The 22,452-nt window shown below is 47.4% G+C and overlaps 1 protein-coding gene across 1 annotated transcript in view; it reads left to right on the top strand.

The window, feature by feature from the left end:
* The window catches only part of Igf2r (insulin like growth factor 2 receptor), an 83,222-nt gene that overhangs the window by 10,165 nt on the left and 50,605 nt on the right, over positions 1–22,452 (top strand). Inside the window, exons 2-6 of the mRNA XM_090337874.1 lie at positions 8,736–8,875; positions 12,272–12,396; positions 13,742–13,840; positions 20,257–20,389; positions 21,841–21,970. Of these exons, the coding sequence (XP_090194000.1) occupies positions 8,736–8,875; positions 12,272–12,396; positions 13,742–13,840; positions 20,257–20,389; positions 21,841–21,970 (627 nt within the window). The remainder of the gene's footprint in view (positions 1–8,735; positions 8,876–12,271; positions 12,397–13,741; positions 13,841–20,256; positions 20,390–21,840; positions 21,971–22,452) is intronic.

Raw genomic sequence — 22,452 nt, 5'->3', positions numbered from 1 at the left:
ACTTTGCAGGCTGCTGCCTTCCAGCATCCGCACCAGAGAGCAGTAAGCCTGCTTTTCTTGTATACCATGAGGAACAAAGCACACCTGCTGCGACTCAGATCTTCCTGAAATCTGGACGGAGCTGGGGTTAGCGTTGAGCCCTGGCCTGCAGCCCATGCGAAGGAGCAGGGAGCTGAGCTAACCTGCAGCAGGGGCAGCCCAGGGCAACAGGGGGAGCCCTTTTTTAGGAGCTGTGTGGTAAGGACGTTTGCCAGCATGTAGCCATGAAATTTCTTTAGGAAGCATCTCTTCTGCTGTCTCCTGGTGGCAGCAACGAGTGGGGAGATGATGTGGCTGGGAAGACCTCATGGTCAGTCTGTCCTGCACAGAAGAGTCCACATGCAGCTACTGTGTCTGTGTGTGACGAGTGGAATATGAAGTGGTGGGGTACCCCAGAAAGCTCATGAACCACTCACTGTGGGGGAGCCACAATGGAGAGGTGGTTGGGACAACGAAGGCTCTAACCTGATCAGTGGATTCAGCCCTCTCTTAGGGAGTGGCCTGGTTGGAGGGAATGGCTAAGGAGAGGTGTGTTCTTCTACTTCTCTATCACCCCAGCTCTCCTCTTCCTGGAGGCCATGATGTCTTCTGTTCACGATAGGCCACAGCAAGGGAGCCAGCGGACCATGGACTGAAACGAAGAGCCAGAGTAATCTTCCTCCTTTGGTATTGGTGTGTGCGTGCCCATTCCCACTGTTCCTCTGATTGGAGGCGCAGTTGTGGGGGGGGGCACACAGCTCCCTGCCCTCCCTTCTCTAGCTCCTTGTCAGTGCCCCATGGTGTTCCTCTCAGAGACCCCCAAGCCAACTTCTTCTTTTCTATGAAACCCAGTTTTAAAGTCTGAATCCTTGTATTGATCTGGACGGAAGCCTAAGAAGACAGCTCTCTCCCCAGGCACTGGGCCCCTGGCCCACGGTTTTTTCTGCTGTAGTGACCGCTCAGTTTGTAGACATGTACGTTGGAGCTGAGAGAGATTAAGGGCCTGCAGCCAGCGGAGGGTAAGATTCAAGCGTGGCTCAGTGGGGCTCTTCCTTCCCCACGCTGTCTTTCGGAGGAATGTCCCACCCTTCCATTGCCTCTGTCAGACTTTCCTGATGTCGGTTTAAAAATGTTCCGGGCCTTGGCTGACTGTTTTGGTCCCTTAGGTCCTGATGCTGATTTAAGAAGTTCAGACAGCACCCCTGCTCCAGTGGTTCCCACCTCTCAACTCTGTAATTCCAGAGTAACTGTCTGGGAAAACTAACGAGTAATGCCTTTCTTCCTAGTCTCTTTTTTGCCCATTTCATATCTTTATCCACAGCTTTGTGGGTTTGTTAGAAAAGGAAGTGAAGTACTTCCTCTATGAGCTTGGGTCCCGCTGTGTCAAGCTCATGTGCTCCCCAGCCTTAGGTCAGGGTAGAGTCAGCCTGCCGGACACATTTCTTCTCTTGGAGCATCAGCGGCTGGAAGTTGCCCTAGCTGTGTGTATTGTGCCCTAACTGTCCTGCTGCGGGCCCACTGGGGGCCCGCTGTCCCCTGCTTTTCCCCTCTTTGTCAGAGAAGGAAACGGGTCTGTAGTCTTGCTGGTGGGCGGATGCTGGCTCCAGCACCCTTGGTGGGTTGTGCGCGAAGCTCTCACATGGCCCCAGTCTTACTCTGGTACTCTGGACTCAGAAGTGCTTTCCTCTGGCCAGTGACCTTGGGCTGCGCCTTGCTCTGGGGCTGATGTGTATATTACTCGTTTTGCTTCTTTTCATGGAAACCAATTGCAGATTATCCTTGCTCAGTAATTTTACAACTGATGTAGTCATACCTGTTTTATTATATACTGATGACTGTAGGCCAGCAACAGTGTTTACTGACTGCATGACCGTGTCAGTAACCCTGAGATTCTCCAAAGTGTGGGATTAAAGGCCTATGCTAACATGCCAGGCCTTATAAAAATTTACGTACTTGATTTTATTGTCAGCTATTATTTATTTGCTAATATTAGTTACACAGGGGGTTTCTTTGTTACATTTCCACACAATGTCAGCTCTCTTGAAAAAGAACTTCGAAATTGTTTGAAAGGCATTGTGGTTGTGTGTATTGGTGACATGTAGGAAAGCTCCTGGAGGTGTCACGTGCATACCAGTGTCAAGATGTTTAAAAATGTTCATACAGCGCTGGGTGTCATCCTAGCTACCCAGGAGGCTGGAATCTGAGTATCTCAGTTCAAAGCCAGCCAGGGCACTAAAGACCAATTAACCCTAAAAAACCAGAAGTGGTGTTGTGGCTTGAGGGGTAGCGCAGTCGCCTTGAGCTGAAGAGCGCAGGGACAGCACCCAGGCCTAGAGTTCAAGCCCCACGACTGACAAAAAACCACCACATTCGTACAGCTGTGTTCTTGTGGCTTCTTTTTTGGAGCTTACTTGGTGGCAGGATGCAGTGGCTCTCTGGCTTCTGTGTTTCTCTTTCCCCCTCTCCCTCCCCCTTCTCCCCTCTCCCCTCTCCCTTTTTCCTTCTCCTTTTCCTTCTCTCTTCCTCCCCTTGCCCTCCCTCCTCTCCACCTCCCTTCTCCCTCTTATCTTTCCCTCTCTCTCTCTCCCTCTCCTCTTTCCCCCATTATGCTTTCTGAGCTAGAGCTGCATGCTGATGGAGGGATTTGCCCCTTGGTCTCCTGGACTTCACTGGGATGAGGCCCTTGTTGTCTGTGTGGGGAAAGTAGTGAATACCTTCCTGCCTTCAGGTTGCAGGAGGTCAGGAGAGCTGCTATAAAGCAACTGTTAAAGTAGGGCTTCGAAGTCCCCCGGAGCTGCAGCCTCAGTGTCCAGGAGCACCCAGCAGCGCCGAGGACCAGGCTTGCTTTCCAGAAGAAGGAAAGGGCTCTCGCTGCATGCGTGGCTTTTGCAGGCACGTTCATGGCCACAGACTCCACCGTCAAGTTATTGGGGATGAGTTGATTTTTGCCCCTCCCCTTTCCTGCTGAGCCTGATGTTTGCTGTTGGACTTTGCCCAGCTACGCCGTCCATTTTAAAGGCTCGTGGCTAGCGGGGACAGGAGTGTCGGTGGGATTTTTCTCAGTACATTCCAGCTACAACTTGGATAGGACTAGCACAGCAAGGGCGGTGGGAGGAACAAGTGTGCAGTGTTTGCATTCTCGTGACACCCTTGGTGTGGTGTGGGAAGTGAGGGTCTGTACAGAAGAGAAAGCAGAACCAGGTGGGGGCATGTGACCTGCTGGCATGCTGGGCAGTCAGGGCAGGGCCCCAGTCTTTCCTCAGAGGATCTGATCAGCTGGAGAGGTCTGTCTTCCTCAGCTGTCTGTGTCACCTGCACCTGCGACCTTACACTTAAAAGGGAATTGGTTCATATATCTGCTATCATTTGTCCCCATAAAAAGGAATAGCCATAATTTTTCTGCATAATTAATGTTTTACCAAGTCCTACTTACTTTTACGTGGTTGCTAGAGTAATAGAAACTTAGCTTTACACCCTGTCACCTCAGTGACATTTATTGTGCCAAAAGTGAAATCATAAAGTTTTGTACAATATTTCTCCAATTTTAGGATTATAATCAAAGCCTAAGAGTTAGGGCTGGTGATGTGGCTCAGGTGGTAGAGTGCCTGCCTAGCAATTAAAAGCTCTGGAGTTCAAACTCCAAAGCCATCAAAACAAAACCAAATATTTACTGAAAAGCTTTTTTTTTTTTTTTTTGGTCTGGCTACTGTCCCTGAGCTGCTTTTGCTCAAGGGTAGTAGTGTTCTACCGCTTTAGCCTTGAGCCATACCATAGCTCCACTTCCAGAGTTTTTTGTAATTAGAGATAGAGTCTCATGGACATGCATGGGCTGGCTTTGAACTGAGATCTCTAGGATTGTAGCCCTGAGCCACTGATGGTGAGCTAAAAGGTTTTTCTTTTTCTTTTTCTTTTTTTTTTTTTTTTTTTTTGCGCCAGTGCTGGGGCTTGAATTCAGGGCCTGAGCACTGTCCCTGGGCTTTTAAAAGCTAATGCTCTGCCACTTGAGCCGCAGCACAATTTCTGACTTTGCTATGTGTGTGGTATTTGAGGACTCAAACCCAGGTCTTTATGCATGCACTCTACCACTAGGCCAAACACCCAGCCTTTCTCCTGGCTTTGTTACTTCCCTGCTGTGTGATTTCTGAGCCTTCAGATCATTACCTGGGAAGCCTAGGAGCTTTCTATACAATCGAAGACAGTGCCAAGTACTGGTATGTGTTGCACTGAGCTTAGTTCTTGGGGAGCCTTGAGAGACACCAACTCAGTTCAGTTTCCTTCCTTCTGCAAGTAGTCGTACTGGGACCGACATCTACAGTGGCCTTGAGCTCTGTAGGGAGAAGTGATTTACAGTGACGGAGCAGTGATCTGGCCACCTCCATCCCAGAATCCTCTGGGTTGTGTCTGGAGGGCGGATGTTACAATCCCACAGTCTGCGGGGCCTGTTGGAATCTGCTGGCGCCTGGTGGTGTGTGGTGTGTGCAGCACCACAGAGCTGGTGTTGCAGCTGCAGTGCCCAGCTCATGGTCCCGAGGAGTCGCTGGCATGCTGGCTTGCTGTCTGGTGGATTTGGAGCTTCTGAGAAGGAAGAGCGAGCATTATTGGGCTAAATCTTACACAGAAGGGAAGTAGAGGATTTGCCTTGCTTTTGCTGTTTTTGATTAGGTGGCCTCCTTCTGGGGTAGTAGCTGAAGTATGCAAGGCTGGCCCATTGGGCAGGGGTCCTGGACACCCCCCATCCCCAGGCATTCCAAGGCTTCTGCCATTGTCCCGCTTCCTTGCCCCTTGCTTTCTTCCAGTGAGGTGGAATTCAGTGGTGACCTTCAGAAAACTGATCTGAAAAGAAAGATGGGTTACAAGAATACACCCACTGGGTTTTCTTTCCTCTCCTGCTGTGAAAGTTGCTGGCTCTAGCAAATTTAAAAGAATTTAGAATTCTTTGGTGTGGAGCTAGTGGAGACTGTCCACACAGCGTGCAGATGTTTTCTTCCAGAGCCTTGTTTCTGGTTGAAGTTTTAATTCTGTAGTTTAGTTTTCTTCTCGGGCTAATTTGTTGGCTTCCTTTTCTTCCCTAAGTCTTCACTGTGTGAGAGCACAAGTAATTTAGTGTAGAAGATAGATCTGGGGCACTTCACCGTGGCCTCTCTTGGCTCAGAACTTCAGTCACTGTTATGGATAGTTTTCTAATTTTGCTGTACATGTTCACTTCAGGTAGAGGATTTTATAATAAACTTTTGGGCCAAAGTGTATTATTCCTCAAGGGTATCATTACATTTTATTTAGTCTCTAACGTCTGTACTCCTAGTTCTCTAATACAATCATAGTGCTTTCGAATGTGTTAATTTAATTTTGAAGATGATTTCAGCCTACCTCATGTTGTGGTTTGACCTTCAATGAGAAATCTGCCATTGTCTGTAACAAACACGTAATTTCTTAAAAAGTGTGACCAGTGTAAAGTGGGTGGGTTTGTTTTGCTGGTACTGGGGCTTGGACTCAGTGCCTGAGTGCTTTCCTTTAGCTTTCTTGCTCAAAGCTAGTGCTCTACTATTTTAGCCACACCTCCATTTTTTTTGGCTTTTTACTGATTAATTGGAGGTAAGAGTCTCTGGATTTGTGTGTCTAGCTGACTTCGGACTACCATCCTCAGATCTCAGCCTCCTGAATTAGGTAAGATGCTGGCATGAGCCAGCGAGTCCTGGATGTTAAAATAGCTTTAGAATGCTATTTATTTACTCCTAGGAGTGGCAGCCCTTCATGTTAATTGAATCAACATGTCCTTATCCTACATAGTACATGATAGGTTTTAGAATATGTGGCCTTGGTTTCCAGAGAGGAAATTCGATGGAGAGTTTGCCCTTGTGACTCTAGTTGTGGGTGTGCTTGCTTGTTTCGGAGAGGCCGTCAAGCATGGCCACTGGAGTCCATTGCCAAGCACCTGTAGTCATCGGCAAGTACTGTGGCTGTGCAGCTAGGCACAAGCTGAAGTCCTGTGGCTAAAGAGTGCCGAGCTCCTAGTGCCTCCATCCGTGGCCCGTGAGTGGCCCGTGAGTGGCTCCACCCACCCCAAGTCAGCATGCAAGAACTTTGACAGGATTCACTTGCTATTGCCATCATCTTGTGCATCTTTGTAAATCCGGACAGAAGTAAGAGATGCAAACAGGAAAGATTGTGGTCCAATAAGCTGGTTCCTTCTTTGCAGGAACTCTTGGTTCCAGGCAACCAGGACAGTAGCCCTTACTCCATTTCTTTTCTCTCAAAACAAACCATTCGCATTTATCTTAAATATCACTATGTAGAAACAGCTGTGAGTTTCTGAAAAAGTACAGCGTCTTAGGAGCCATGTGGATTTGGCATTGACTGTGAACCTTTATGGTCCATGTTCCTCTCGCACCTGCTAGGTCTGGACAGTTCTTTGGTGCCAGGCTAAGGTTGTAAATTAGCTGTCCAGTAGCCTGGAAAAAGCAGTCATGGCTAACATTTCTATGTAATCACAACTAACGATAGAAAAGTTTGACTACTACCCCAAGTAAAAAATGGTGGCTTAAGGAAAGATGATTTGTGTTGAGGGCCCTTTCTTTGTTTCAAGGACAAGATCAGAACTGCTTTTATTGTCTGGGGTTACCAGATCTCCTCACCTCCTTGGCCTTCTGAGCTGCTGCAGTCTGTTTTGCCCATCTGGCTGCAGCCATATTGCCCTTCCTTTAAGTGTGCCAAGTTCATCCATTGCAGGACTGGACTAGTCTGTCTGCTTGGAACTGTCTTTTGCTGTATTTCCCCCAGGCTTGTTCATTTTTATCAGTCTGGTCTTGGGGCAAACACCAGCTCAGAAGACTTCCCCATGTAACGAACCCTGCAGGCATTTCCTGCCACATTCTTCTAGCTTGTCTTCGATGGTACAAGTAGCAGGGGGATCATTCCATACGTTTACTTCTTTTCTGACCTTCCCATTGGGATGTGCACTCCAATATCCCAAGAGATGTGTCTGGTTCATTGCTCTGGTCTCCTTTGCCTTCCCAAGTAAGTACATAAGAAAAGTTATAGCCAGGGGTGATGGTACATACCTGTAGCCCTGGCGCTTGGAGGCTGAGGTGGGTCTGAAAGTAGAAGGCCAGCTTGGGCTTCAAGTTGGACTGTCTCAAAAACTAAAAACCAGACAACATAAAAACAGTGTGTGAAAGCAAACACAGATTAGTGAAGGACCGAGGGAATGAACTTCTACTGGCTTTTTCTGCCCTGTAGTACTGGGTTTATGTTCTTGTGTTTAATCCTCTTGGTGCTGGGAGGTAACTAACCAGTTACTGTCGAGGCATCTGAGTCCAGCAGTCAGCATGTGAAAATTTGAGACTATGCACGGAACCCAGAGCCCACTGTTCAGGTTTGCAGCACTTCAGACACCCCCTTCCTGCCGGAGTGCTGGTGTGAGCTTACCGCACTTGGCTTCCGGACAGGTGCGTCTGATTGGTAGATTGTGGGGGATTGATTGTGGCACCTTGCCTACTGGTGATAGCAGAAGCTGTTGTGTCTGCTCCATTGTTGGTGGGGCTTCTGGAAGACAAGGAGTCATTGTCCAGATGTACAGGATGGTCACTTCTGTGAGCCACCACTTCCTACGATCAAAGATCTCCCCGAGGTGATGACTGGGGTGTGTGTGAGAGAGTGGTCTCACCCTGGCCTTCTGTACCTCCACCTCTGGGCAGGGCAGCCTCCTTAAGCACTTCTGCGATTTAGTGCCTCCTCATGTTTTATCAGTCTGTTGACTGTGTGTGTGTACACCTGTGTACGTGTGTGTACATGTGTGCGTGTGTGTGCCAGTCCTGGGGCTTGAGCTCAGGGCCTGAGCACTGTCCTTGGGCGTTCTCAAGGCTAGAGTTCTACCACTTCAGCCACAGCACCACGTCCAGCTTTTTCTGTGTATGTGGTACCGAGGAATCAAACCCAGGTCTTTGGGCATGCTAGGCAAGCACTCTACCACTAGGCCAAACTCCTGGCCAGTCTCTTGACTGTGTAGCCTTTTTCCTTTTATTCTTAAAAAAGCACAGACATGATTGCAGGAAAGAGTAGAGGATGGACACTAATTACATGGTCAGAACAAGCCAACCAACTACTGTCCACGTGTGTGGTTGGTTCATCATTAGCCGTTCGTTGACAGCTCCCTTGCCCGAGGTTGGCCTAGACCATGAAGTCTTTGCTGCATTCCGTGGTGACTCAGCCTGAAGCAGATCTCCTCTGATACTGAGTCAGACCGTTGGGTCTCTACCGCCCGCCCCGCACAGCTTTATCCTGTCAGTTCAGGTCTGAAGAGTAGCTGGAACAGGTAAAACCAGAAGCGGACTTCCTTCTCTGCCCAAACTAGTTTTTAAACAATAAAGTAATGGTTTAATCCTTTGGGTTTTCAGCAACTTGAGGGGATTGATAGGGTTACATCTTCCACAGAACATCATTTACTTACCCACGAGTTTAACAGGTTAATTAATAGAGGGGTTTTAGTATTCTGGTGGTGTTTAAGTCCCAAGGTGGCTTCAGATTAGATTTCCCTGGAGTGAGGTGGAATTTAGTGGTTTTTTTTCAACTTGCCATTCTTGACGTTGGTACTTTTGGCTGCGTGTTCCTTCTAGATTGTGGTACTTGAAGCAGATATGGCTTGAATGTAAAACTGGAGAGATGTTGAGTATTGGGAAAGCAGTGACAGTCAGTGACAAGCTGTTTTTCTTCCCTTCTAGTTACTCATGGGAGGCTGTGGACACGCAGAACAGCCGAGTGTATAAAATCAAGCTCTGTGGCGATGTGGAGACTGTCGGGTGTGAGCCTTCAAGTGCTGTTTGTATGTTTGACTTGAAAACACGCAAGTATTATTCAGTGGGTAAGTAAAACTGTTAGATTCCTGCAGGGGCAGGATGCTTCTAGGTTGAAAAATGACGTTATGCATCTAGCTATATAGACATACCTATGTACACAATTGTATATGCTTGTAATATCACCTGTTTTATAATGGTTAAAAGTGGCAACCATTTGTCTAGTGTGGGATAAAAACAAATTGCTTCTGTCCAGTGGGCAGCATATAGGAAGGAGTCATGAGGAACCATTCAGGTGGTGGCTGTTGACTAGTCTGTCCTCTTGATTCTCAGTCACACACGTCTTAAACTCTGCCTTCTCTTCTCCCTGTTTCACCTGTTTCTTTAGTGCCCTGTGCCAGTGTCCTCGACCCCTGTGCCTTGAGGCTTGCTTCTCTGGTGGTACAGGTCTCAGGCGGTAGGTCTTCACTTTCCCAGGCACTGCAGTGGTCCTGAGAACTGGCAGTCTTAGGGACAAAAGTGTCACCCTTTCTTACCTCAGATAATGCCATTTTTCCAGATGAGTTCTCCTGGGTCAGGCCCCTTTTCACTGGTGAGTAGGAGGGGTACCATGGTGACATGGAGAGGGTAAAGGCCTGTGCCTCCAGAGTGGTGCAGCAGTGTCTGTGGTGACATTTCTCTGGGACAGGTTGAGTGAGGAAGTTCAGTCATGATGGACAGGAAGGGTGGCCGGCCGTTGCACATGCCTGGGGACCAGGGTGGAGGAGAGGGTGCAGTGGCCATAGGAGGAGGCTGGCGGGTGTTTGGATTTAGAAGTGTCTCGGAAACTGCATGGAGACTCCTCAGCAACAGTTGGAAATAGGAGGTCGGAAGGAAGCACTGGATCTGGATCCTCTGGTGGGGATCGATCCAATTCTTCTCCTCTTCTGTGAAGACTGTCCGGGCTGAGAACCAGGGAGAGGATTTGAGGCCCAGGGTGGAGATGTGAGAAATCACTGGGTGTTCTGAACTATGGGTGGGCAGACTTACTCTCTGGTGATGTACTTAGACAATTTGCAGATGAGATTGCCATTGTCCTCATTACTGAGAGGCCTCTTGGCCAGGGCTCTTAAGGTTTTCAGAAAGGGGAAAAAGCAGTTTTCATCTTGATATAATACTTCAGTGTGATTTTTTTTTTTGCCTTATGTAAGAGTGTTTGTATTTTGTGACAGTACAATGTAACATAGAAACTAACACAGATGCATACAGTTCATTAGAGAATGTTTTGTGAGACTGGCCTGCCCAGACAGGACTTCAGTGACCAAGTTCTATTGGCTTTGAAAGCCAGGAAGGAAAACTGGTGTCAGGGTAAGTTGGTGACACAAACAAGCAGTATTCAGTCTGCTTTTGATTTGTGGGCATATGGTAGCTTTCTCAGGTATTCAGACTCCTCGAGTCACCTATGATTCATACTTTGAGCCCTGGAGGTATGGATGATGGCTCTGAATGTGGACTGGACATCTCAGGGCTTCCATATTTACTCAGGACTTCACTGCAAAGGTCAAGGGACACACCATACAGGTGTAGGACTAAAAAGGAATGGGACAGGATGTGTGCCTGTAAAGCTAACACCATAAAATTTCCTGTAAAGCAACAAAAGTGACGTTTCAAAACACCTACAAAATCTGGATCTTCTAGCAGGTCAGGGAGCAGACGAGCTGGCCACTGGTGGCTCACGCCTGTAAATGTGGAGTCTTGAAGTTCAAAGCCAGCCTGCATAGAAAAGTATGTGGGATTTCACCTTCAGATAACCAGCAAAAAGCAGTATTGGAGGTGTGGCTTAAGTTGTAAAACAAGTGAGCTGAGAGAGCTAAAGGCTTTGTGTTCAAGCCTAGCTACTGGCATAAAAATAAAGGGGAGAAAGGGAGATGCAGTTTATGTGGCAGAGCAGACCTTCATCCTGGGACAGTTCCCTTTCCGGGATGTGCTTTGGAGCGCTCACACTGGGCCAGCCGAGGCCTCCTCTGGGGTTGGGAGGCTTGGGCGGGGTTCCTGGCGTGGTAAGTGGCCTGTAGTCACCACCCAGCCCAGCATACCGCCTGCCACTGCCCTGGAGGCCTTCAGGGGGCACTGACCCAGAAGTCATCAACCCAGGTTTGCCCAGGGCCCACCTCTCCACCTCACCCCTATGGAGGTCATCCCTGTGAGCCTCTCTCCAGCGAGAAATCCCTCCCCTGCGAGACTCAGCCCTGAGGGGCTGTGAGACGCACCCCTGTGGCATTCCTCTGCACTCCCAGTTTACTTGGCCCAGGCCCAGCTCCAGAGCCTCCACCTCCACTCGTCCAAATTCTGTCCGGCTGCCCAGTTCTGATGCTTGTGGTCACTGGTGATGTGGCCATCTCTTCCTGTCTTGGTATTTGTGCCGTCTTTGAAATCAGAACTCACTTCAATGTGATCAGGTGTGGGGCATTCCTTTTCTTCACTCATTTTCATGATGTGTGTACTCAGTCCTGCAATTCATTGTTCGTAGCCTGGAGTTAGGAGACTGGTTTGTGATCGTGCCAGCTCTGAGTACCCCTGAGTTTATAACTTAATTTCTGTTTTCTTTAATCTTATTTATTTTTACTTATTCTTTATTGGAGCTTGAACTTGGGGCCTGGGCACTGTCCCGTAAGTTTTTAGTCAAGGCTGGCACTTTATCATTTGAGCCACAATTTCACTGCACATGTTCTTGTTCAGGCTGGCTTCATATGGTGATCCTCAGATCTCCTGAGTAGCTAGGATTACAGGCATTAGTCATCGGTGTCCAGCTAATTTATGTTTTTGTGCCGGTACTGGGGCTTGAACTCAGTGCTTAAGCACTGCCTCTGATCTTTTTTTTGCTTAATGATAGAACTTTAGCTCTTGATCCACACACACATCTACTTCTGGTGTTTTGATGGTTCATTGGAGATAAGAATCTCACTGACTTTCTTGCTGAGGCTGGCTTTGAACTGTGATCCTTAGTTCTCATCCTTCTAAGTAGTTAGGATTACAGGCAGGATCCACTGGTGCCCTGCTAATTTATCTTTATGTTATCTAGAGATAGATCCTGTTTGTGCATGGTACATGCGGGAGGGTGGTGGTAAGAGAGGCAGTGGTGGCTTGGACACCAGTTTGCAGCTGTGGCAAGACAACAGGTGAAAGTTAATGTTGTGAGTGGTAGTAGAGATGGAAGAGTGTGGATGGATTTGAATTGGAGGGACTGCGCAGCAGAACTTTCTGACGTGCTGAATGTAACAGAAAGAGAAAAGATAATGAAGTCTTGAATCTGCCTAAACAGCTAAGGGTGGGTGGGGTCACTTCCTGAGAGATGGGAAATTCTGGGGCAGTGCCTGTTTTATAGGATTATGAGCTTTGATATATATATATATAAAACATATATACATATTTATATATATATGCACACACGTCCTTCCTGTCCCTCCTCTTTCCTCTTCAAATAGGCGACTCTGTTCTGAAAAGCACGAGCAGATCCCTCCTGGAGTTCAACACGACCACGGCCTGTCAGCATTTTGGCACGGAGCACTGGGTCCAGAGCAGCATCACTTTCCTGTGTGGGAAAACCTTGGTGAGCGCCACCCTGCTTTGGGGTGCCTGTCCTCCCCACCCCAGATCCGGAGGTCATAACCCATGACCCGATGAGAGGATGAGGAAACGTGAGCTCCAGTCAAATCACCACCAAGACCAGCAAATGAAGGAACCCCAAACTGATAGTTTAAAGTGAAATTTGAAGTACAGTTGAGAGCCATTTCATGTTGAAACTCTGGGTTCTGTTTATGTCCACAGGTGTAACTTGTTTTTCTTCCTTAGATTTCTTTCTATATGGGGGCTGGGGGGGAGGCTAGGGATTGACCCCAGAGTCTCGAGCTTGCTGGCTGGACAAGTGCCCTACCACATGAATCATGTACCGAGTCCCAGTATTTCATTTTGATGGTTTTAGGGTGGAATGTTCCATTTTCTAAAGCCAAGTTCTCCCGTTCTCATTTTCATGAAAGCTGAGAGACCTCCTCTGGTCAGGAGCAGCCCCGGCCAGCCAGTGGGGGGTTCAGGACCTGATACTAGGTGGAGAATTACTGGGAGAAGTGCAGTGCTTACTCTTCCCAGGGGCATACTGTATGCCACTTGTGGGCTTTAGAAAGGGACCTGGAGTTCACAACTACTGAGTAGTTGTCGGTGTACCGGTCCTGTGAACCCTGAGTAAAGTCAGGTGGAGTGAAACTCGGGTAACGATCATGCTTCCTGGCTGTATCGTCCTAGAAAGTAGTGCTGTGAGTGTTGCATCTATTGTTTCACAATGTCTCTGTCAAGTTTGGATCAGCCTCAGTCAGACCTATATACATGGTGAGCTTGGAAGAGTGGCAGCTTGGAGCAGGAGGGGAGGGTTTGTGGGACAGGATAGGATAGCTGCTGTTGCACTTCAGTTTCCCTTAAGAACTGTGTGCTGGCCCTGAGGGAAGCGGTGGGACGGCACGTGGGAATGTGTGTCCCCAGCCTGAGTCGATGTGACAGGGGAGCTGCCTTAGGGATGGGCCTTGCTGGGTCTACAGACTCCAGATGTACGTGGCCTCCAGGGGCCACTCACAGGAAGCCTGAGGTCACGCTTGCTGGCTTTGATTTTGTTGGCAGTTGGTTCAGAGGACGTGGGAGTCTCCATTCCCACAATTGTGCATCCTGTGAGCACACTGGGCTTGCATAGCTGGGTGGTCACAAAGCTTTGGCCCGGTGGATTTGGGGATGCTTTTTTCCCTAAAGTTCTCAGTTTGGGAGGCTTTGGATCTCATCTGAGTGAAGCAGTTGTATCCCTACTCTTCCTGCTACTCTTCTGTCATTGGTCTTCGCTGTATTCTCAGTGTGGAGACAGACCTTGTGATATGTGATGTGGTAACTTATTTTAACCATTTTTGTTTTAATAGGGCACACCTGAATTTGTAACTGCCACGGAATGTGTGCATTACTTTGAATGGAGGACTACTGCGGCCTGCAGGAAGGACACATTTAAAGCTAATAAAGAGGTAACTAGGGAACTTAAGATGATATCATTAGAGTCTACTTTTAAGATTTGTAATACCAGTGTTAACCTTTTAGAGTGAAAATCTTATTTATGTTATTACTTTTTTTAATGGGGCTTGAACGTGGGCCTGGGTGCTGTCTCTGGCTTTTTTTTTTTTTTTTGCTCAAGGTTAGTACCCTGTCAATTTGAGGCAGAGCTCCACTTCCAGTTTTTAGATGAGTAATTGCAGATTAACTGTGATCCTCAAATCTCAGTCTCCTGAGTAGCTAGGATTGTAGGTATGAGATACCAGTGCCTGGCTTTATTTTAAACACTTTCTGTTTGAGTAGAGATGATATGTGACTTAACTGTTAAAACTTTTCCAGGTGGCTCTTGTTTTTAAGGCAGGGTATTTAAATATCACAAGTCGGTATGTGATGGGGTTGGGCTGAGGTTTCGATTATTCATTATTGTCTTTCTGCATCTGTCGTAGACCCCATCCTGATGCTTGTCGCCCTATTTGTTTTCCATATTGAACCGCTCGCTTCTCTTCTTTGAGTGGCTTCCAGCTGCACTGAGAATCTTGGCCAGGCATCTCTGCCGTTTACACTCTTCATAGTTTACCTTTGTGGCAACATTACTATTTCTTAATTATTCCCTCAGTTCCTCCATACTATTTCAGTGGTATTATTACAAGGTCCCTCAGCTGGGCACTGGTGGCTCACAGCTGCAATCCTAGCTACTCTGGAGGCTGAGGTCTAAGGATCACATTTTGAAGCCCGTCCAGGCAGAATAGTCCCAGTGAGACTCCAATGTCCAATTATCCATTTCCAAATTAGAAGTGCAGCTCTGACTCAAAGTGGTAGAACGTTAGCCTCAAGCAGAAGAGTTCATGGTCAGCACCCTAGCCCCACAACCGGGAAAAAATACAAGGCCACATCGTTCCCCCTCCCACACCCCCACTCATGTCCAGGATGTATGAAATATGTATGCATTGTGGAATGGTAGGATTGAGCTTATAAAAGTGGTTTACTGTGATGGGCTGTGGTTTTGAAGATACAACACATCAGTGAGTAGTTAGCATTAACTGTAGTCAAGATGCCATCCAGTGAGTCTCTTGGCCAGTCTCCCACTTCCCCCCACCCCCTCCCTGTGGGTCTGCCCTGACTCTTCCTGACTCCGGGTAACAGGGGAGGCTCCACCACTAGCCCTCCAGATCCTGGAGGCCATGTCCTGCTCAGATAAGATAACTGATTCTCCTCACTGTTGGCCTTTAGGTTCCTGTTCTTCTGGATTGTGTTCAGAGAAATTAACAAATGGTGTGGTCAGTAATGTTTACTGTTGGCCTATCTACTATGTAGCTTAAGAGGGCAAAAAAGTTTACTGTTGAAAAATCAAGTTATAAATACATTTTCACTGGTTTTTCAAGTATCTTCATCTTTTAAAGAGAAGGTAGCCTGAAGTGGAAGAGACAAAATGTTTCTTTCCAGAAAAATCCTATAAGAATGCTCAGAGAAGAAAAGCACAGACAAGACCCCCACGTGCAGGGGGGGGCAGGGTGCACCTTCCCGTGGTGTCCAGATGGCTGAGCCATTTTGTTCTCCACACCTCAGACCTTTTGAACCCCACAGGCTTTCTCTTGGGCTTGATTCTCCAGCCTGCTGATGACACTCAGGGCTTTGTTTCATCTTGAGTGTTGAAAGTGGCAGTGGTGCCTCAACAGTGCTTTCCAGAAGAAACAAGCGAAACCTGTTTTCTGTTCGAACTCCTGTCCTACTTATGACCCAGAGCTGAGAATGGTGCTTGCATTTTTACAGGACTATAAAAACACAGGCATACGTGACAGACACTTGTGTATGTCTCTGAGCCTGATTCTTTTCCATGTGGCTTTGATAGCTACGTGTGCCAAGAGGTCTTTGAGGGAGGAGCAGGGAGCCAGAGTCTATATTTTTCTCAAAGATAGATGTTTGATTTCTTTTAGAAGCCAGTCTGAAGTGGCAGGAGAGGTATCAATGGTTTGTTCCGAGTTTCTGCCTCTTTAGGTGTTTCTTTTCCCATGCTGTTTTTGTTTACCGAACCCACTGTGATAATCAAGTTTTGAGGTGGGCCCCCAGCCCAGTTGTAGTCATGATTCTCTCTGCCCCAGGGAGAGGAGTTAGGTGGAAAGGAGCAGGGAGTGCAGTGACTGTAGAATGTGGAGCATGGTCATCTCTGTGTGCACCAACAAAATCAGTTCAAAAAACATTCAACGCTTTATGTATTTAGAAGACACTCCTCATCCTCCGAAATACTTCCAGAGTCTCAGTTGGCTTAGCGCCAAGTGTTTTTCTTTTCCACACCTTCCTTTGTTTTCTTTGCCCTGTTTCTCTGTGTCCAATTTAGAATGATGGACGGAGATCATGGTAGTTCTAGACAGTGCTTTTATAATGACAGCTGTGAGGTCCAGTGGATTCTAGGAAAAGTTTTTTTTTCATATTTTTTATTGTAATTAATAAAAGGGTTACATGATATTTGCCAGATAGAAGGTGCATTAATTCACATACATTGATACCCTTTCACATGTCTTGGTACCCATTACCCTCCCCCCCACCCCCACCCCCCATCTTGGTTTTCCCCCCTTCCCTATCAAATTTCAAATAACCAAATACAAATAAATTTGATATATCAGATAACAAAGTGAAATACTGTAATAATATGAGATACCCAAGGGACAGCAAAGGAGATGAGAGATAATATAGTACATTAAGGACAACAATCATTCGTTATATGGCTTTTGTTTCAATATCCTGGAGGTCCTTTCAATTAGCTTCATACTATATGGCCTTATGTATCAAGGTTTTGCTCTATTGCAGATCACTGCTAGTAGAGCCCAAGGTTTCTACTGATTATGACAAATGAGGGAAACCATTGAGCCTAAGTTCCTTTAAGTCTGGCTTACTTCAAACTTAATATGATTTTTTCTAAGTCTTTCCTCTAGGGAAAGTTTTAAACATAATTCTTGCTTTTTTTTTTTTTCCTTTCCTCTTGGTACTGGGGTTTGAACTCAGGACCTTACATTCACTTAGCTTGCTTGCATAGCTAGCACTTTACCACCTAAACCATGACTTTCAGCCTGCCTTTTTGCTGGTTAGTTTGAATCTGGAATCTCAGACTTTTCTGCCCTTGAATTGCAGGTTTCTGGATCTCCTGATTAGCTGAGATTACAGAAGTGAGCCACCACCACTGATTGGCTCATATAATTCTTCTTTTTTTGTATATAAAATCATAATTAGTTCTTGAAAACATTTTGGTACCTGTCTTTGGTGCACATAGGGGTACTGGCATGCTTGTGGTCTTGCTGAAGTCTGGTGAGATGTAGACCAGCATCCATGTGAACACAGTGTGTGGGACATTGCTGATACTCTGCTTTCCCAGGCTGATGACTGTCTTTTTGCCCAGAACAGTGGGGCAGGAAGTGGGAGGCATTCCTTTGGTGTCCTGGACTGCTCTAGTTCTGCAGAGCACTGTGGGGTATCTTTTTTCCTACCCTGGCGTGACATGGTGGCCAGGGATGATACTGTCAGCAGGAGAGGCATAGACCCACCCCCCCCACCCCCTGCGCCCCAATCCTCTAAGTGTCCTTACATGGAACCAGGATCAAAGCAACAGATTCTTTCCAAAGTGGCCCACCTTCTATTCTTGGCCTTGTGCCGAAGTGTTTCCATTTCTGTTTCAGGCTTGTATTTTGGCTTCTTCCTAACCAGCCAGCTGACTCATTCCCCTCATGAGTGAATGACCTCCTGTGATTTTGCTGTGGATGACAAGCTTTAGATTAGTGGGATTAGGGACACATAGTATTACATTTCACTGCGCTTCAGCTAGCCTGCAGTGATAACTTCCCTTTATTTTCCCTGCCTTCTGTGGGAATGTGGCCTTTGCTGGGGTTGTGTGCCTGTGTCCTACCTTCTCTGTTATCAGGGATTCCTTAGCTTGGGGAAGCTTGTCAGTGGTGAGAAATGGCTTTATAGGTTTAGGAGTTTACAAACCCCGTGCTGAACTGTTCAGTTGTTTGATTGGCCCCCTTGGCTCTCAGAGAAATCTCTGGAATCAGGCCCGAGGAAGAGGTCAGTAAGCTAAAGCTTGCCTGAAGACTTGATAAGCATCTTTGTAAGAAAAACTTGAAAGCTAAATATTAAGCAGTTAACTTTTTGTACTTAGATTGGCTTTTGCATTGCATCAGTCCAAAAGATAAACTTGTAGAATGTTTTTCCATGGAAAGTAATGAAGTGAACTACTTTGAAATGATTGCAGGGAACATGGATTTTGAGACTGTTCCTTAGGCTATCATAAATCAGGTCATTTCATTGGTGAGCAGAGTCTATCTTGGTGAGCAGAATCTTTTTAGTTCTGGGCATATCTTTGGGCTTGAATGCTTTATTTCAGAATGAGGCAGAGGTTTTAATGCATAGAGTCTCACATCACTGTGATGAAAGTTAAATAGCCATTTGTCTATACACACATGGCATGGGCCATACATTAGAGTGAGTAAAGGTGGCTGCTGTGTTTTCTTGAGTAGATCCTAGCCAAACTCGTGCTTTGTACCTGGCATTGCCCTAAGTCTTTGTCAGGGCTCTCTCTAGGCCAGAGGCCCTGTCTTCAGGGAGGAGACGAGGCCAGACAGCCCACTCTGGTACCACAAGGCATGTCTGTTTTGTGAAGAAATGTAGTGCTGAGAAAGGCCATAAAGAGATCCTAGAAAATGCTTTACTAAGGGGAGACATTTTGCTCGAGGCCTGAAGGAAGTGAAGGAGGGGGAGCCAAGAAGCATCCAGTTCTTCTGTTTTCTTTCTTTTCTTTTCTTTCTTTCTTTCTTTCTTTTTTTTTTTTTGCCAGCCCTGGAGCTTGAACTCAAGGGCCCAATCACTGTCCTTGGGCTTCCTCAAGGCTAGAGCTCTAACACTTGAGCTGTTGCACCACTTCTGGCTTTTTTTTCCTATGTGGAATCGAACCCAGGTCTTTGCGCATGCCAGGTGAGCGCTCTACCGCTAGGCCAAACTCCCCGCCAAGCATCCAGTTCTTATTGGCAGGTGCAAGAGGCTGTGTGGGGTGATAGAAGGGTGTGGTGGAGGAGGAAGCAGGAGTATGGAAGGAGCGGAGGCGGCTTACTTTCTGTTCTGTGTGTGAGCTGATTCCCTTTGAAAGCTACTGCCTGTGGATGTAGAGATGGGTGGGCCTGGGGTACATCAAACTGCAGCAGGGGACCAGCCAAGAGACAGGTGTGAGGACTAATAGTGGGGAGAAGGGAGCTCAGGATGCAGTTTGAAGTCTTGTAAGTAAGAAGGGTCGTGCCAGGACTCCCAGTCTCTGTCTGAGCATCTGACTAAGTGATTGTCCCCTTTGGTGACATGGGTAACACTGGGGTAACAGCGTGTTTGAGGGAGAAAGTGGAGTTCCAATTTTAAATGTTAAACCTGAAATGCTTTCGTATGTCTCTGAGTGACAGTTGTGGTTGTAGCAAATAGCAGCAGAGTCTTCTATGTTGTACATAGAAGAAATGATCGAACTCATTGTCTCCCTCTGACACAGGGGAAACTGAGGCAGTTTGCTTAGACAAAGCATCAACAGTAGAACTCGAGCCTGAGTACTCTTATTTTGAGTCTGTGCTCACAAACTCAGCTGTTGTGTTGGCTCTGCCAGGCTGGAGTTGTAGGGAAAGGTGAGGGCTAGAGTCCTGTGCTGGGTCATCAGTAGGGGTTTAGGCCACATTGACCAGGGCACCAAAGGGTGAGTAGACAAAGGGGACAGGTGTCCTAGTCAGGCTGTCCGTGGAGACCTTCTGCATTTAGCTAGCTAGAAGCCTGGCTAGCTGTTGGAGAAAGAACATGCTTCCAGACACTGCTAGGTGTCTAGGAAGCAAAGGGAAGAACTGCTGTCCAAAGCTGGCTGAGTTGTGTGTCCTTCAGACCAGATAAGGCCTGGATGGCTAAAACATGACCCTCATCTGGCAGTTGTTGAAGTTCTCTGGCAGATGTAGCCTTGACAGGGGAAGAGACAGAGCCATATGTGCTAGCATTCAGATAGGAGCTGGGGAGGGAGGAAGGGGAGTTGTTGAACAGGGATGGATCGAAGAATTTGGCTGAATGTTGCAGAGATGGATGTGAGGGGAGCAGTGGGGGATTTCAAGGTAAGAGTCGTGGTAGGTATTGTACCAGAGCAGGAGAGGGGGAGAGGGAGAGGCAGGAAGAGGGGTGGTCCATTGAGAAGACAGGGCAGAAGCACAGCCTTGAGTGGGCAAGGAAAATGCTAGAAATGATAGAGGATGACATCCTTGTCCACCCTTGCCACGTGTCCTTGGTCCTTGAGGGTAGCCTGACAGGCCCAGTGTTGTGTGGTACTGGCTCAGGCTTTTCTGACCACGAGTCCTAAGGTGTGTGATGAAGGCTCACTCTTCTCTTCTAGGTGCCATGCTATGCATTTGATGCAGAGTTGAAGAAACACGATTTAAACCCACTGATCAAGCTGAGTGGAGGCTACCTGGTGGATGACTCTGATCCCGACACGTCCCTGTTCATCAACGTGTGCAGAGACATAGGTGAGTGTCGTGGGCGAGGGGCGTGAAGGCTGCTGGAAGGCTCCACCATCTTCCACTCCTGTTTTTGCTCCTGTTCGGATCTCCATGTTATTCATTGGGTTGACTAAGAACGCTTCATCTGTAAGATTGTTCTTTTTCAGACCCTCTGCTGCATTGTTTCTAAGCAGAATAATAAATACATCTACATGGCTCCCCAGACTAGCCAGAGATTAACCTCCCTTAGATTTTTTTTTTGTGGTCCCTTCATCAAGGACAGCCTTTGTCCTTTTTTTTTTATTGTAATTAGTAAAAGGGTTACATGATATTTGCCAGATAGAAGGTGCATTAATTCACATACATTGATACCCTTTCACATGTCTTGGTACCCGTATCCCTCCCCCCACCCACACCCCCAGCCTTTGTCCTTTTGAAGGAAGGCCGATTATATCTTACTTTCAGTGGATCAGACATTCGAGGTTGGTTATAAGTTGATGTCTCATGGACTGCTTTGATTTAGAAATCGGTTAGCTTTCTGGTCTTTTATCCTTCTGAGGATTATCTGAATTCACTGGCCATTGTCTTATAAAAATTATTTTTTTCTTTGCCATTAGTAGCAGTTTTGGTTGAATTTGCTGCTTTGGTTCTTAGTGTATTTTGTATTCACATGCTGTGCCCCAGAGCTCCCTGGAATGTGACCCAGCTGCTTTCCTGGACAGTCTAGATGTGTGGCCATGTGTCCACCTTGTGTTTGCAGACCTTTGCCTTTCCTTTGTCTCTGGGAACCCAGGCAGCGTGAGCAACATTAAGGGCCTAGGCCCAGCCGCCACTGGGACGGGGACCAAGGGCCCGCCCTGTGGGACTCTGAGTCTGCCATGTGTTGAGGGGCTCAAGGGCCAAAGGCTTGCTGCCCCACTTGTTGGCCAGTGACACCTCATGGCAGGACGCAGGGCCTTCCATCTCCCTTTGCCTGGGAAGGTGAAAGTTGAGGATGTTTTGAAGGTCTGGATCATATCCAGCTTGCCACTTTGAGCATGTGGTTGGGCATGGAGTGAAGCTGGCCAGGGAGCCTGTGCATTCAGGTGGAAGGGCAAGGAGAAACACAGCTGCACTTCCCACAGCTGCCTTTCGTGGTCGGAAAGGAGGTCTGGGGTTTTTTGGATGCTTTCCCGTGTTCTTCCCTCCTCCACCTGTGAAGCCACACACTGGCCACCCTTTCAGTGTAGGGCTAGACAAGGGGAGGGGAGGACGAGGGAGAGGTGAGTGTGCATGTGTAAGGGCTGATCTGTCCGCTGCGGCCTCTCACGGTCAGGTCAAGCAGCACTTCTTACTTCTCCACCTGGGCCTCAGGGTGGAAGCTGTGCGCTATGGAGACTGAAAATCTAGTCATTTGCTCGGCGAGATCCGGGGCCTCAGGATACCTGTGAGGACTGCATCTGACACTTCGCTTCACTGTCACCTGTGATTTCTTGCAGACTCCCTCCGGGACTCAAGCCCACAGCTGCGTGCCTGTCCTACTGGCACTGCTGCCTGTCTGCTGAGAGGAAACCAGGGGTTTGACGTGGGCCAGCCCAAGGATGGGCTGAAGCTGGTGAGCAAGGACAGGTCAGTATCGGTTTCTACTGTGGTTTGCAACCCAGAGGCTGATTGAGGGACGAGGAAGAGGCTGGGAGCTGGAGGATAGGAGAGGGGACTGGGGTCAGCATATGAATAGGCTTTAAATATGTTACACGCAGGTATGAAAATCTTTTTTTTTCTTTTTTTTTATTGTAATTAGTAAAAGGGTTACATGATATTTGCCAGATAGAAGGGGCTTAATTCACATACATTGATACCCTTTCACATGAGGTATGAAAATCTTATAGTGAAAACTACTGCTTGCATAATTGATACATGTGAATAGAACTGATTGAACGGACTTGTAGAGACAAGTTTGGGGGTAGATGCTTTTAAGGTCATGGATGCCAGCTGAGTCTCATGGGAATTGGCTTGTCGCTTACTTTCTGACCCTATGATGCCAGTGGCATATTACAATCTAGGTCACATCCCAGGCCTGTATTTGCTTTCAGAGGTAATACAGCCTCAGG

The sequence above is a fragment of the Megascapheus bottae genome, chromosome 8, assembly GCF_031878675.1.
Source record: "Megascapheus bottae isolate mThoBot1 chromosome 8, mThoBot2.hap1, whole genome shotgun sequence".
In the NCBI taxonomy this organism is placed as follows: domain Eukaryota; kingdom Metazoa; phylum Chordata; class Mammalia; order Rodentia; family Geomyidae; genus Megascapheus; species Megascapheus bottae.
The sequence above is the reverse complement of the archived record's forward strand: the minus strand, read 5'-3'. Positions and strand labels throughout refer to the sequence as shown.